Source organism: Ischnura elegans, chromosome 3, assembly GCF_921293095.1.
Source record: "Ischnura elegans chromosome 3, ioIscEleg1.1, whole genome shotgun sequence".
In the NCBI taxonomy this organism is placed as follows: domain Eukaryota; kingdom Metazoa; phylum Arthropoda; class Insecta; order Odonata; family Coenagrionidae; genus Ischnura; species Ischnura elegans.
The window spans coordinates 59,995,172-60,008,926 of record NC_060248.1 but is presented as its reverse complement, the minus strand read 5'-3'; the positions used below and the strand labels follow the sequence as shown (position 1 = coordinate 60,008,926).

The 13,755-nt window shown below is 35.6% G+C and overlaps 1 protein-coding gene across 3 annotated transcripts; it reads right to left on the bottom strand.

Moving 5' to 3' along the window:
- Positions 1 to 70: 70 nt before the first annotated feature.
- Positions 71 to 12,198, bottom strand: LOC124155884 (retinol-binding protein pinta-like). Of its 3 annotated transcripts, XM_046530053.1 has the most exons (8): positions 12,095 to 12,198; positions 8,217 to 8,364; positions 6,027 to 6,186; positions 4,259 to 4,517; positions 1,906 to 2,016; positions 1,114 to 1,216; positions 374 to 561; positions 71 to 283 (listed from the first exon to the last, which is right to left on the bottom strand). In XM_046530053.1, the coding sequence occupies exons 2-7, from the start codon at positions 8,356 to 8,358 to the stop codon at positions 410 to 412; spliced, it is 927 nt and encodes a 308-aa protein (XP_046386009.1). In that variant the 5' UTR covers positions 8,359 to 8,364; positions 12,095 to 12,198; the 3' UTR covers positions 71 to 283; positions 374 to 409. The 3 variants fall into 3 exon arrangements, with proteins under 3 accessions (XP_046386009.1, XP_046386008.1, XP_046386010.1); XM_046530052.1 differs by having other exon boundaries at positions 71 to 561; positions 8,217 to 8,362; positions 12,095 to 12,182; XM_046530054.1 differs by lacking the exon at positions 1,906 to 2,016 and having other exon boundaries at positions 71 to 561.
- Positions 12,199 to 13,755: the final 1,557 nt, after the last annotated feature.

The following is a 13,755-nucleotide window of genomic DNA, read 5'->3' as shown; positions in this document are numbered from 1 at the left end:
TGCTTCATCACAAGAAGAACTCAATGTATGTATATGTTACTCGAGTTAGTATCAATAAAAGCTGTAGATATTTGATTAAATGATTTATTTGATTGTTGAAAAATGTCATCTGAAAATTATTTGTACAAATGCTGTCTTTGTACAGATTTGTTTCAAAAGGGAATTAAAGCAGCAATGGCAGAAATTTATGAAATGGTAAAAGAACTGTTTAATGATTGGATTTGAAAATAGGTGGATTCTGAAAATCTTGTTGCTGTAACTCTGATGTGTTTTTGGTTGCAACCTGTATGGTAAATTAGTTTCAGAGCGTTAACAAAAAGTGCTTCCTCAAACTATTTTTAAGCACTTTGTAACTTAGAAATAAAATATTTACTTAATGGGAGTACATCCAAATGAACAATAAGTCTAATTAGTCTACTGTTAGCTTCCTGAATGATCCCTCTACGCCAAATAAATCTTCATAGGATTTTGGCTTTCCGGGTCGTTTAGATTCATCTGCTCCATATTTTTCATCTTCGATAAACCAATCTCTGAAGCTCTCCATTTGTTTTTTGAAATCCTCTGAAATAATAAATACATTTGAAATTAATTATTAAAAGTATTCCATTTATCATATGCCTGTGGCTTTATATGTTAAAAATGTCCAGTGTCCTTGGAGTTAATTACGATTATAAGTACTTTACCCAAAGTGTTGTCTTGTATTTTTTAAGCAACAGTTAAGATTTAGTGATGTGAACGTATTATCATTTACTTGTTTATAAGTTCATATTCACACCTTTTTTCCTGTGCATTCCTGTCCTGCGACTTTTACTGATCTTACACAGAACATGAGAATGAATTGAAAAAAGGAAAAGAATAAGATTGATTTCTATTTTCATCCTGAATGGAATGCAATGATTATGATTCGCTGATTTTTTTTATTATGTCATCAAAACTAATGAAGACTGGGTAAATGGTTACTAAAAGGACTGTTTTTATGAAATAATTGATACAGCCGTGTGATTATGAGTACTACATATCTATGTACCTACTTGAATTGATCATGAAAGAGAAAAATCTAAATTTTGGCTAAAATATTTGCAAGCATGGATGAGCAGGACATAGGTTACCTACTTGATAGTTCTTCAAATGAACCGGCTTCTCCTCCATATTCATTGGGTAGTAGCTTTTGAGGAATGTCCTGATACAAGGAATTCATACCTGCATAGACACACATCTGGAAGTGAGTTTTATTTTATTAGAAATGAATATTTTTTTGGTGATATCATTAGGTTTTTAAAAATTAATTGTGCTTTTGGTACTTATGTAAATCAGATGGCTTGAACTATGTTTTTTTGTTTAGTAGTTATTATTGTCTTCATGTAATGATTGAGTTAGCTTATTCACAATCATGCATATCCATAAAATGCTTTTCAATGAGGAACTTTTAAGAAATTCTCTAAACTCTTCGTTGCATTGGAGCTTGGCTATTGTTTTTATTAATCAATGTGAGAAGAACTTGTGAAAGAATTTAAATATGTAGCTGGAAAATTGTTCCAAATTGTTGCTTGTTGTGTGCTTATTTATCTAGCAAATGAAAGATTGTGAAGCAGAATATTCCACAATTAATATCATAAATTGGCTTGCAGAAGATGACTTGCATTAAAAGAGTGAGTGTAAATTTAATTGCATTATTATTCAATGATACATAATTAGTTTCTATTAAGTTGGCTCAAATGTATTAATTGGAAATATTTTAAATGTAGCCTCCGTTGTGATTTCTATTTTTTTTCATTCATCAGTTTTTAACATATTTTCTAACTCTTTTTGATCACTAATGCTAATTGATATTGATGAGACAAATCGCTATAGTGAGGTTAAAGGGGCATCAGGAACATGTTACTTTTGATGTAATTAGACCCTTACCCTTTTCTGCAGTTTATCTTTGGCAAATGATTTAAATAAGTTGAAAACAGTCTCAAAAAACTGTGGTACATTGATGTAGAGAAGTTTTTTTATTCGAAAAGGGTAACCATCCTGAAGGTCAAAAGAAATGAGTATATATTAGTGCATAATTCTTTTCCTAAATTATGAACCTTAAACATTATTCCCTTTTATTATACATATATGTTTAATTTAATTTATTTTTATGAGAGAGAGTGATAAAATGTAGCATTACTGTAAAGCTATGTGGATTGCATTATTGTTGATTCTCTCTGAAGAGGAAGCCAATATTCATCAATGCATTTTTTTTCATTTTTATTTGAATTGGGACGAAAGATTCAGAAGGAAAGGTTTGCCACTCATATTCATTATGGATACGAAAGCATATGATGGTGTCAGATTTTAGTTTTTTTTTCTAGAAGCTGTAGAATTATGCTGACATTTCATTTATTACAAAATCACATCATGTTATGTTAAGAGCATGTTGTACATGATCAGGGCCGGATTTACCATGAGTTAAAACATGCAATCGCCTTGGGGCGTTACAGTCCAAGGGGTGCCTTCTGTTAGGCAACCGGCAATAATCTGTACTGGAGGTGCCTCGAAGTGCACCGCAGTCAGCAGGCTTATTATGTGGGTTCCATCTGCCTGCAGGTGCCCTATTTGCTAGGGCTTTAAATGTACTAAGTTAGGATTATAGCAGAACTTGAACTGTTATGCTATAATTAATGTACTTGCCGAAAAGAAGAAAAGAACTTTTGAAGTAGTTCTCGCTATGCTTGAGGCAGGCCTAGCGGGAACTACTTCAAAAGTATCCTTCATTCATGTTTTTAATCTGCACTTTAATTTCTCTAGAAGATGTTGCAGGAAGGTGTGCAGTTGGCTGTATTTGTATTTTAGAGGCTTCGTTCAATTGAAAATGTCGTTCGTACCATTGCTCTTCATGCGTTTTAAAATTAGTTAATTTGTGTTATATTTCATGGTACTGCAATTCATTTAGTTACAGCAGTACATAATGTTTTTATTTTTGAAGTTACTCTTTTTTTTGTTGTATGAATTAAGGCTGGACATTATTTTTGGAAAGGGTATTCATTAAGTGTTTTAGTTGCATTAAAGTTAAACTGTTTCATTTGGTTTTACTCCAAGCTGTTTTCTAAAAATTGAATTGTCTATGTTTTCCCTGAGTAAAAATTCAAGCATAAACTTATGCTGTCAGCCATATATCTGTTTATTCCTTTTTTCCGGACCTTACCTCATGCGAGTGGCTATGCCATATCATAAAAATCAGGGAGGGGTGGGGGGGAACTCAAGTGAGGAGGGGTGCTCATTGGAGAGGTGCCTGTGGCATAACTTTGTGTAAATCCGGCCCTATACATGATTAAACTTCTCATACAATGGCAGTGGCATAGCCAGGGGGGGAGATCTGGGGGTCTGAACCCCCCCAAAATATAAAAAAAACAATTATTTTCCCCATAAAAGTTAAGAAAATATTGAAAAAAATCATGAATTTACAAAATATTTTTTACAAATGAAGTTTTTTTGATAATGAAAAGCATTAAAATTAGTTTAAAACCCTCTACATATTTAGTACCCTGTTTTTAAAAAAATTTCCCCCCTGATTTTGGACCCCCCCTCCAAACAAAATTCCTGGCTGAGCCACTGTACAATGGGTGAGATATGTAATTATTTTGAAAATAGTGAGTAGTAAAGTGTACTATCTTTTGGGATGTAGCTTTTAGAAAGAGGCATTATTCAGTCTACAAATTATTCTGGAAATACATACAGCTTTGAGTGGTGAACCTTTTCCTATGTCTCACAATCAGTATAGTCCTGCACAGAATAGCAGGTGACTCCTGAAGGGATTCCGAATTTCCAGTGAGGCAAAAAGAAGCGTAGCGTGCGTCCTAATACCTATGTTATTTCTTTGTGTGGTTATTTTGTATGATACAGACCACTCAGAAATTACTATCAACTTTAAGCTTTTGAGACATAACTTCTATGGAATGAAATAAGGCCTTTCAATGCTTATAAATGCAAGGAAATTGCTATTGACAAAACAATTTAACTTTACTGTAGATCTCTCCCATATTTCATGCAAGCATGCAAAATGTCTTTAATATCTGAGTTCACTGATGACCATACTTAAGTATTTTTATTTTTAATTTAATTTTTAGAATCTGTTCAATGACATAATAAATTTATGATTATAATATTGCCATCAAAATACTGATAATCTAAATCACCTGATAACATGGCCAGTAAAATTTTCAGTGGTGAAATAATGAATAATAATAAGTAATTTATACAGCAATCACTGAATTGGTATTAGACTTACCTGAGAGCATTTCATGGTTTGTTTTATCAAAGTGGGAGACATTTGTGCAGCATGAGCCATTGTAGCATCTTTCATATCACCAATAGATACAACTCCTGCTGTGTTGTAACAGTCATCATTCATTAACATATAATCCATCAACATGAAGTTCACTTTACAAATATCTGATGTATTGAATTCATTTGGATCATATCTTCCAGATCTGAATATGAGAATTCTTCTTCCTAGTTCATCTGGCTCTGGTAGTGGTAGCATAACCCTGATCAAGGAAAAACATGAGAGTTTTTAAATTTATTTTCAATTTCATTATTGATGGAAAACAGGGAATTGTGCTCAATGGCGTCAAAGATGCAATATGGAAAGAAAAAACTCAAATGGGCATATACCTAATATCTCCAAATGCTCATCCACCTTGCAAAAATTAATCACTGAGTTGTGCTATTTTAAGAGTTGTGCTATTCTTGTTTGAGTTTGGCTATTCTAATGCCAGCCTCTCAACCTTCTGGTTATGAGGCTGGCATTAGAATAGGCAAACTCTCTTATAAACACATGTACACACCCATTCCAAAATATGATCCTTTGTGAGCCGTAGGGACGTAAATAAAGGCTTTCTGGTTTACAACCCGGGATTCTTCACGGGGCCAGAGAGAGACCCTGCTAAGGATGCCTAATTGTTGGTACATGTATACACATGCTCTCGAGAAACAGTCACACGCACACATTCAGTCACCCATGAATGGCTTCTTACATTCCCGAGAAAAGCAGCTCTATAAAGAGCGTAGTCAAACGTCAGAATGGAGATGAGGAACAGGTCGAATGCATATTTTGCCAGACAATGTGGCCCTCCTCAGGGAAGGTAGGGAATTTAAAAAAAATTTTTATTCATCTCAATTACCCCCAAAAACAGCACAATGAGGCCTTTACATCGGGAGTTTAAACAATCAAAAACAAACGATCACACACACCCATGTGCTGGAAGGGACAAACTATCCATGTGGGACTCGAACCTGCGACCTTCTGTATGCTAGGTTAGGACTTTTCACCACTGCCACCAAGTCTGACAGAAGAAGGCACTTCCAATGCAAGGGCAAAAGAAGAGAGGACAGGAGACAGGACAGAACTTAGTAGATAGATATGAAAGGGATTCGGGGAGGGGGGTACAGGGAAACCAATGCAAAATATGTGAGGGTAGGGTGTGTACAGATAAGCAGGTCTAAAGAGGATAAGAAGGGAGGATATTGGATGGTACAGCATAAGGGAGAGCAATGGTCATAGGAGAGGGGGGCGGAAGGGGCCATTGGCTGGAGGAGGATTGGGGAAAGTGAAGGGGACTCAATGGGCAAGAGCATCAGGGGAACAGCTATTGGCTGTTGCTGGTGTTAGGGGGAGAATGGAGTGTGGAAGGGGTGAGATTTGAAAAGGGTGTATGAAAACTAATGGATGTTGGGATTACATTAAAATAATCGTCAAATTTTAAACTGAACTGTTGAAGAATTAGAATGATGGATTAATTGAATATGATAATTTACAGATGGAAAAAAACTGTGTGGGATAGGTCTGTGATCGTTCTTGGCAATTTTTTTCCTGTTTTTTGTATGAAAAGACTTTCATTAGATAAAATAAAAAAATTCATTGGGGAGCCACCTTAAATATCACTACATATATCTTTTCAAATTTTTCTAGAAATTATGCCTAGGAAAGTCCACCCCTTAGATGTAGAAGTTTTATTCTTACGAAGTTGTGAAAATGATGAATGACTTTATCTTACCCTAAATCTAGAAATTTTTGTATTTCTGGTTTCATAGGATCCCGGTCGGTGAAGAACTCCTTAAGTGCTGTTCTTGAAGTGTAGTAGAAATCAAGTTTTTCCTTTGTTCTTTCCAAACTGAATTTACATCCACGTAGAAAAGCAGTGAGAAACTGGTCATCTGTAATGGAAATAATAATAATAATAATAATAAATAATAATAATAATAAATTCGTTTATTTCGTGGGCCTGTGGCCCATGAGAAAACCATTGCACAACTTTCACATGTTAAGCATGATATTACATTCCCAAAAGAAAAGAAAAAAAAAAATAAAAAGAAACACATAAGATACACTTGTTGCGGACAGCCGCCAACTTACAAACAATTAGGCAAAAACAATACCAACGAAAGGAGAAACAGTTTCCAAAATGGAGATACTTTAGTTTCCCCTCCTTGGTGATATCATATTCATAAAGAAAAACAAAAAATGAAAAGAAATACAAAACATTTAATCGTTGTAAACCGCCGACAGCACACAGACAATACGGCAAAACAACAGCAACACAAGGGAAAACATCATACTGTGGAGTAACTGACCAACCATCGCAAGAAATCAAGGCGATAATTTAATATAACAATAGTGTCAGACAAACAGTATTAAAAAAAAACAAAAAAAGTAAATAACAACTTAGTATGACACTCAAATTTAACATAATTTTACACTCAATTTTCTGCAACCATATGTTAGAGCCATTCGATTTAACACCGTTCTAATTTTACTTCAATCAGTTTTAGACAGACAGCATTTTAGGGTTATTTATTAAGATATCGTACACCTGGGTTTTGAAGGCATGTATGGATTTAGTATTTCTAATTTTGGATGGTAGGGAGTTCCATACTCTAGAGGCGATTATTGTGAAGGATTTAGTTACGTGAAGTGTGCTATGTTGAGGGATGTGAAGATCTACGGAGTGATTCCTAGTGGATACTGCATGTAGATCTTTTTTCCAGGTAAATCTAGCAGCTAGGTAAACGGGATTACGAGTGGATAAAATTTTATAGGCAAGCAGGATCACATGGTATAAACGACGCTGTTTTAGTTTCAGCCAACGTAATCGAACGTAAGTATCAGATATCCTATCCCATTTTTTTAGGTCATAAATGTAGCGCATTGAAGAGTTCATTGTTATTTGCAATTTGTTGTTACTTCCTTCGCAGAGATTAGTAAACAGAGAGGAGCAGTAGTCAAGGTGAGGAAAAATTAGTGACTGAACCAAGGTGGTTCGAATTTTGGGCGGAACTATGTTCTTGGTTCTATACAATTGATGTAGTATGCTCAGACATTTCTGTTTTGTGACATGGACTTGTTTTTTCCACTTGAGTTCCTTATCAAATATTATACCAAGGTTTTTAACCGTTTCTTCGTACGGTATTACACGATTTTCTAATTGAATTTTTCCAAGAGCGGATTCATCAATTTGAGTAATAAGATGTCTAGGACCAAATATAATAGCTTTAGTTTTTTTTTCATTGAGTTGCAGTTGGTTTTTCCTCATCCAGGAAGCTATTCTTTGGATATCATTATTGATTAATGTTATGGTGGAAGATAGATCTGATACTGCCGTATGACAATAAATCTGGAAGTCATCCGCGTAGAGATGGTATTTACAATGCATTAGAACCTCAGGAAGGTCATTTATAAACAAAGAAAATAGCAGGGGGCATATTCAAAAATGACCATATTCAAAGAAATGAACAGCAGTAGTACCATATTTTTCCAATTGTAAGCTCCCCAATGTAATTTGTAAAGTGGTGATGTAAAGAGGAATCCCAAAGGGACTGCCAACTTGGTACATATATTGGGTCAGCAGGCACATAACCAGGAGGGCCATTGTGGGCTTCAGGCTTCCCAAAATGTTTACCCTCATGTTGACTACCCACTTTACATCTGCCAAGGAGACCACTACCCAGGGTCCCCTATCCTCTGACACTCCATTTTTTCATACACCTACCTAGTTAAGTTGCTCAACATCTGCCAATAATCAACGGTGAATTTAACTTTTAGCTCTATGCAAAGGAAATATGTATGTAGCTGATTCGATGATATACTTGATTTAGGTGTCATTAATAAAAAATATTTGAAAAATTTATCTGTGAATATGTTGCATGATTAATCAATCAGTAAAATACATATAAATGACAATACATACCTGTCCTAGCTTTGAGGTGAGGTTGTTTTGAGAGCCAGTCCCTTAAATGGGCTAAATCACTGTCAATCCTCTTAGGGTCTTCATTCAGTTGCTTCTTGGCAATTTCTTGCAGATTTGGAGGTAAAGGCCTGATGTTTGGCATTGTTCTCTGGAATATGACGTTTTGCTGTTAACTTTTGGCCACGTGACCCACGATTTTTAATTTCTCAATTCTTGATCATTTTAAATTGATGCTTTACACAAATTGAACCAGAACAATGGTGATGTGGAATATGGGTGGAGCTGAAAATTTGATGATAAAAATGTGACCTAACTGGTATGTGAAACGGAGAGGGTGCTGCACATCGATGGCTAAGTTCTAACTACACCTATCTCAAATTCAGCCGGTTTTAGACAGGTATCTTAAACAAAGTATAATAACATAAAAAATAAAATACAAGCAAAGAACAACTCTTTATTTGCAAATGAATGCTTCTTTTTCAGTTTTGTGAACTTTTGGTTTTTTTATTTCAGTGTGCAAGTAAAAGAAATTAATCGTTATTTTGCTCTCCTGAAAAGTTTCTATTTTTGCAAAACGTGTTGTTAGAACTTAGCCATCGATATGATGCTTTACCATTTGCAGTATCGGGAAACTTTATTATGTTTCATGGTTATGATGGAGATTTACTGCTCAAAATACCAACTTTAGTTTGGATCCGGAGAGGTGTACAATAGGCCGGCCCTTATTTTTCAGAATTGAGAAAAGTTATGTTTTCCTAGTCTCAAAATGGTTTAAATGAGGTTCATATTCACGTGTTAAAATTTGGTTACTTTAAAATAACGGCAACCCGTGCCCCAAGGGCCCTAAATACTGAGGACCCTCAATTGAGGTTTTTGGGGACGAAAAAGTGCTATATCTATGTAAATTGTAAAAGTAAAGTCCTTTTGGGCCAATTTTCTGTTTGTTTTGACCTATCTCTAAGCGTTTACGAGATATCGTCCGTCGTAATGCAATCCACCCCCCAGGGCGCTACCCCGCACCGCGGCGCCGCTGAGGCACGGCCCGCACCACTTACTAGAGACTTCCCCTCCACCCCCTCCCCTCCATCGGCAAAGACTTTGCTCCTGCTGGCAAGATTTACATGCTAGTGGTATTGAAGAATTGAAAAGGCACCATTACTGCATGATTTGTACAAAACTGCTCTTTATGTGCAAAATGTTATAAGTATTTCATACAATTGTGTTTATATGAAGGAATGAAAATAATGAGCAGGGCTTCCAGGGCCATAACAGTTGATAGAAATATTCAAAGAATAAGAAACGAGGCAGTCAGTTTACATTCGTAGATCAATGTGGAGAGATAGTTATTTCTTATGTACAGTGCGCAAAGGATAGGAATTGCTAAGTTTTTTAGGATTTAAGGAGAAAAGTGGTGAAAAAACTAGTTTATAATGAATACACGTGACGTTCATTTTATGAATAGGCTAACAAGAAAAAGTATGAAATCAAGACTAAATTCAGGCAGTGAACTGGTTGGAAAGGAAAGTGAAGAAATACTTGACTTAAAGTTACTTACAGTGAGAGAAGTACTGTGTGTTTTTCTATAACCTAATGGGTTTGAACTTAGTGTGAGAAAAACAGTAAGAAATGCGTTTCATCCATGAACCAAAACGAGAATTCCTGTTATTACGGAAAATAAGGCGATTGAAAAGTTAAAAAATTATACAACGAAGAGATAAACTTGCGACGACATAAAGAGAGAATGGAATCTACCGTGGAGATTTAAGGAAGAGAATCTTTCACACCGCCCGCCCCTTGCAATGTCAAACAATGAATTGTTTGACATTGCAAGGGGCGGGCGGTGCCATTGAATTTTTGACGCACGCAGTTAATCTCTCGGATAAATGTGCGTGGGATGAAGAAGTAAAATTCTTATGCAATCGAATAGGAGCACGAAATGCAGTTATTAGTGGAATAGATTTCAATATGCTCAAGAAGAAAGAAAAAGTTGTGGTTCTCCGCTCCTTGTGCTGCATCTGCTCCCAAAAGTGACTTTCAGATCCTAAAATTACGGAAGTGTTAATCTGGACATAGCGAAAGGATTACAAAAGAGGTTTTCAAAACACTTGTGGTACCTGAATGAGGAGTTGGTAGGTTTTTCAATCTTTGACGATTCCTTTTCTGGGTGTGAATAAGAAAACGTGATACGCCATATGAGGACACGCGAGGGAAAATATGATCCACCAAAGATGGCATTCTATAAACGTAGAGACCTGACCACGGTATCTATATCAAATTTTGTCACTACAAATTCGAGAAAGCTATTTAATGCATTGGAAATATGAACTGCATTCTTTGATGTGCCCACGCAAGAATGGTATAAACATCCTGATTACAAGAACGATTTGCAAATTATTCGGGGTCTTCAAGCAGTAGATGATTGTGCAGAGAGAGGCGTGAAAACAATTCAAGATGTTAAGTCAACCACGTAGAGGGAAGAGAGCTTTCAAAATTTATTACTAACAATAAGTGTGAATTTTCATCGTAGCACAACCCCTAACGTCCGCAAATACACTTTAAATGCCAAATGTGGGGTGTCAGTGAAAGATTAGAATTATGAAAATGTATTTTGTTTTGGTTAATATGTACTGAAATTCATAGACAGGTGAAATTACGAGTAAATTGATCACTTTGATTGGAAGTATTGTCATGGCAATTAAAGTCTTTCTAACGTCAGCACATTTCTTCAAAGACTACATCTTGCCATCAGGAGCAAGGGCTTTTCCAAGGGAGGGGAGGGGGTGGAGGGGAAGTCTCTAGTAAGTGGTGCGGGCCGTGCCTCAGCGGCGCCGCGGTGCGGGGTAGCGCCCTGGGGGGTGGATTGCATTACGACGGACGATATCTCGTAAACGCTTAGAGATAGGTCAAAACAAACAGAAAATTGGCCCAAAAGGGCTTTACTTTTACAATTTACATAGATATAGCACTTTTGTGGCCCCAAAAATCTCAATTGAGGGTCCTCAGTACTTAGGGCCCTTGGGGCACGGGTTGCCGTTATTTTAAAGTAACCAAATTTTAACACGTGAATATGAACCTCATTTGGACCATTTTGAGACTAGGAAAACATAACTTTTCTCAATTCTGAAAAATAAGGGCCGGCCTAGTGTACAATAAATGGCACCTTGGCAGCCCACCATTCACCATCCGTGGAACAGGATGAGGGCTAAACGAGGAACGGAAAGATGCACAGACAGCTGACCTAGTGCTATAGAACACTCCTGTGTGCTCAGTCTAAAGGAAGTTTTCGGTTCAATAAATACCCTAATCTTAAGTGATAATTACAAGAAGAAGTTTTTTTTTAATCATAACAGGATGTAATACAACATAATTCTTGGTTGCATTATTTACCAGAAAAGCAGTGCAAATTTTATGAAGTTTATCGTTTAGCATATTGAATGGCCTATTTATTGACACATACGTATATGAATTAATGGATACCATACTCCGCATAATTCCACCAGTACTTGCTGTGGCATTGTTTTCATTGCCAAGAGTGAGCCAGACAAATTACTACCAAATGCTAATATGTAATATATGTGTTGTATGTAGATTCAAAAAGTGTATGAGGAATTTTATACCTTCATTCGATAATTTCTCATAAATGAAATGGTTGGGATCAGATTAAATCAGCATGATTTGGTATGCTTTATCAAAAAATCTATCAATCTTCAGTATACCTGATGATATCGTAACTGGCAAAGCACATACTTAATGGATTTTTGACTGTGCAGCCCGTAAAGTTGCCATTTTTGTTTGCCAGGCTGTAATTCTATGGATTTATTTGTGAAGGTACATATTGTTTGAATTAAGTTAAACTTCATATTTTCATCAGTACTTACAGTTTCAGAAGCGGTGAGTTATTCTTATGGTTATTGAAAAGTCTGAAGGGATGAATCTGTATCTATCTCTTTCTCTTGATCACTGATAAGGTTTCACTGTCCACTAATGCTAGTTCATTCACAGAGATAAAAAACACTTGATGCAGTCGGAGATAAGATAAAGGCCATATATGTGTGTTATTATCTGTACTTCTATGTTTAGTTCAGAGTAGATAAGATGATTGTGTAATTTTTTATGGTGTGAAATTGAATTTTTTAAGGGAAACTTAAGCTATCAATCAAGTCCTGTAAGCTGTCTCATAGAAATCCATTACAGTAATTCCTCTTCTTGTGTTGGAAACGATTATTGAGTTTAAGCAAAGTCTTATTTATAAATGTAATAATGTTTCAATACAAGGTTCTATTTCATTATGAGAGAGCTTTAAAATTGAATGAGCTTTAGGTAATGGGTAAAATGTGAGGGTTTTTTTTTAGCATAGGGGTGGAGTATTGGGTCACAGACCAAAGGCTTCCAGGCTTACATCGATGGCTAAGTTCTAACAGCACGTATCTTAAAAATAGCAAATTTTCAGCAGATCAAAAGAAACGATTTATATTTTTAATTGTGCACTGAAATTAAAAACCAAAAATTCATAAATCTGAAAAAGAATTCTTTGTTTGAAAATGTATGCTACTTTTTGCTTTTAGTTATTTTTTTATTTTAATTTTTTGCTTGAATTTTGTTTTTTTAATTTCATTCACTTTGTTTAAGATAACTGCCTCTAACCGGCCAAATTTTGAGATATGTGTTGTTAGAACATAGCCATCGATATATGAGCTCGTGAGGTGAGCAACACCTAGTGATGAGTAGAATAATCAGTCTAATAACTTAGAATTTAACTAAATTGTAGTGTGAACATTTCAATCATCTCTGGTTAAAGGCCTCAAGAAAATTCTTTTGATCACTCTTTGCATGGGATGGTCTCCAATTTTCTTTGGAATAGTAAATTCATTTTCGCTTGTGGTTGGCTTGTTGCCTAAATGGGATTCTCCATCCTTTCCACCCTTGATCAATAATCCTAACATTGCTTTGACACAGCTCTCCACAGATTTTCTCTATAGGCTAATCTTTTTAATCCGACATATTTCTCTTCTCTCACATCCTCTTTACCTGTTTCATTTATTTTGTTTGAGGTCTTCCTTTTCTGTTCTTGCTGTCTACTTCTCCCTCGGCGATTGTCTTCATCAAGCCATCATATCTCAAGATATTTCCTATAATGTTGTTCCATCTTTTTCTCAAGCCCTTCTCTCCTACTTTTCATGGGACTTCCTCGTTACTTTCTCAGACAATCTATTTTATCCTCATCATTCGTCTGTTTCATTGTTTCACTGAAATCAGGTGAACCATTTTCAGCAGGCTACAAACTCGAAACACACACTAGATAAAATTGGAATTTTTGGAGGTTGCCTCTTTGTACCAAAGTATTTAGTTATATTTTCTGATATGTTTACGTACTTTTAAGAATTGAAATACAAATTATTTCTAAACTTTGGGCCTATTTTACATGCTTTTTTATGTTTAAATCCAGTGGCAGATCCAGAGATATCCAATTTAACTAGATATGTAGAATGGTACCTAATTTTGTTCGGACCCTGACTACTGTTGGGAGTTTAAAGTATAC

What these genes read in the sequence shown, in the direction of transcription:
- LOC124155884 (XM_046530053.1), bottom strand. Translation starts at nt 8,358, where the DNA reads ATGCCAAACATCAGGCCTTTACCTCCAAATCTGCAAGAAATTGCCAAG. An exon ending in TCACCTCAAAGCTAGGACAG is followed by an intron (nt 6,187 to 8,216) that starts GTATGTATTGTC and finishes TTTCCATTACAG; the next exon opens with ATGACCAGTTTCTCACTGCT. An exon ending in TTCATTTGAAGAACTATCAA is followed by an intron (nt 562 to 1,113) that starts GTAGGTAACCTA and finishes TTATTATTTCAG; the next exon opens with AGGATTTCAAAAAACAAATG.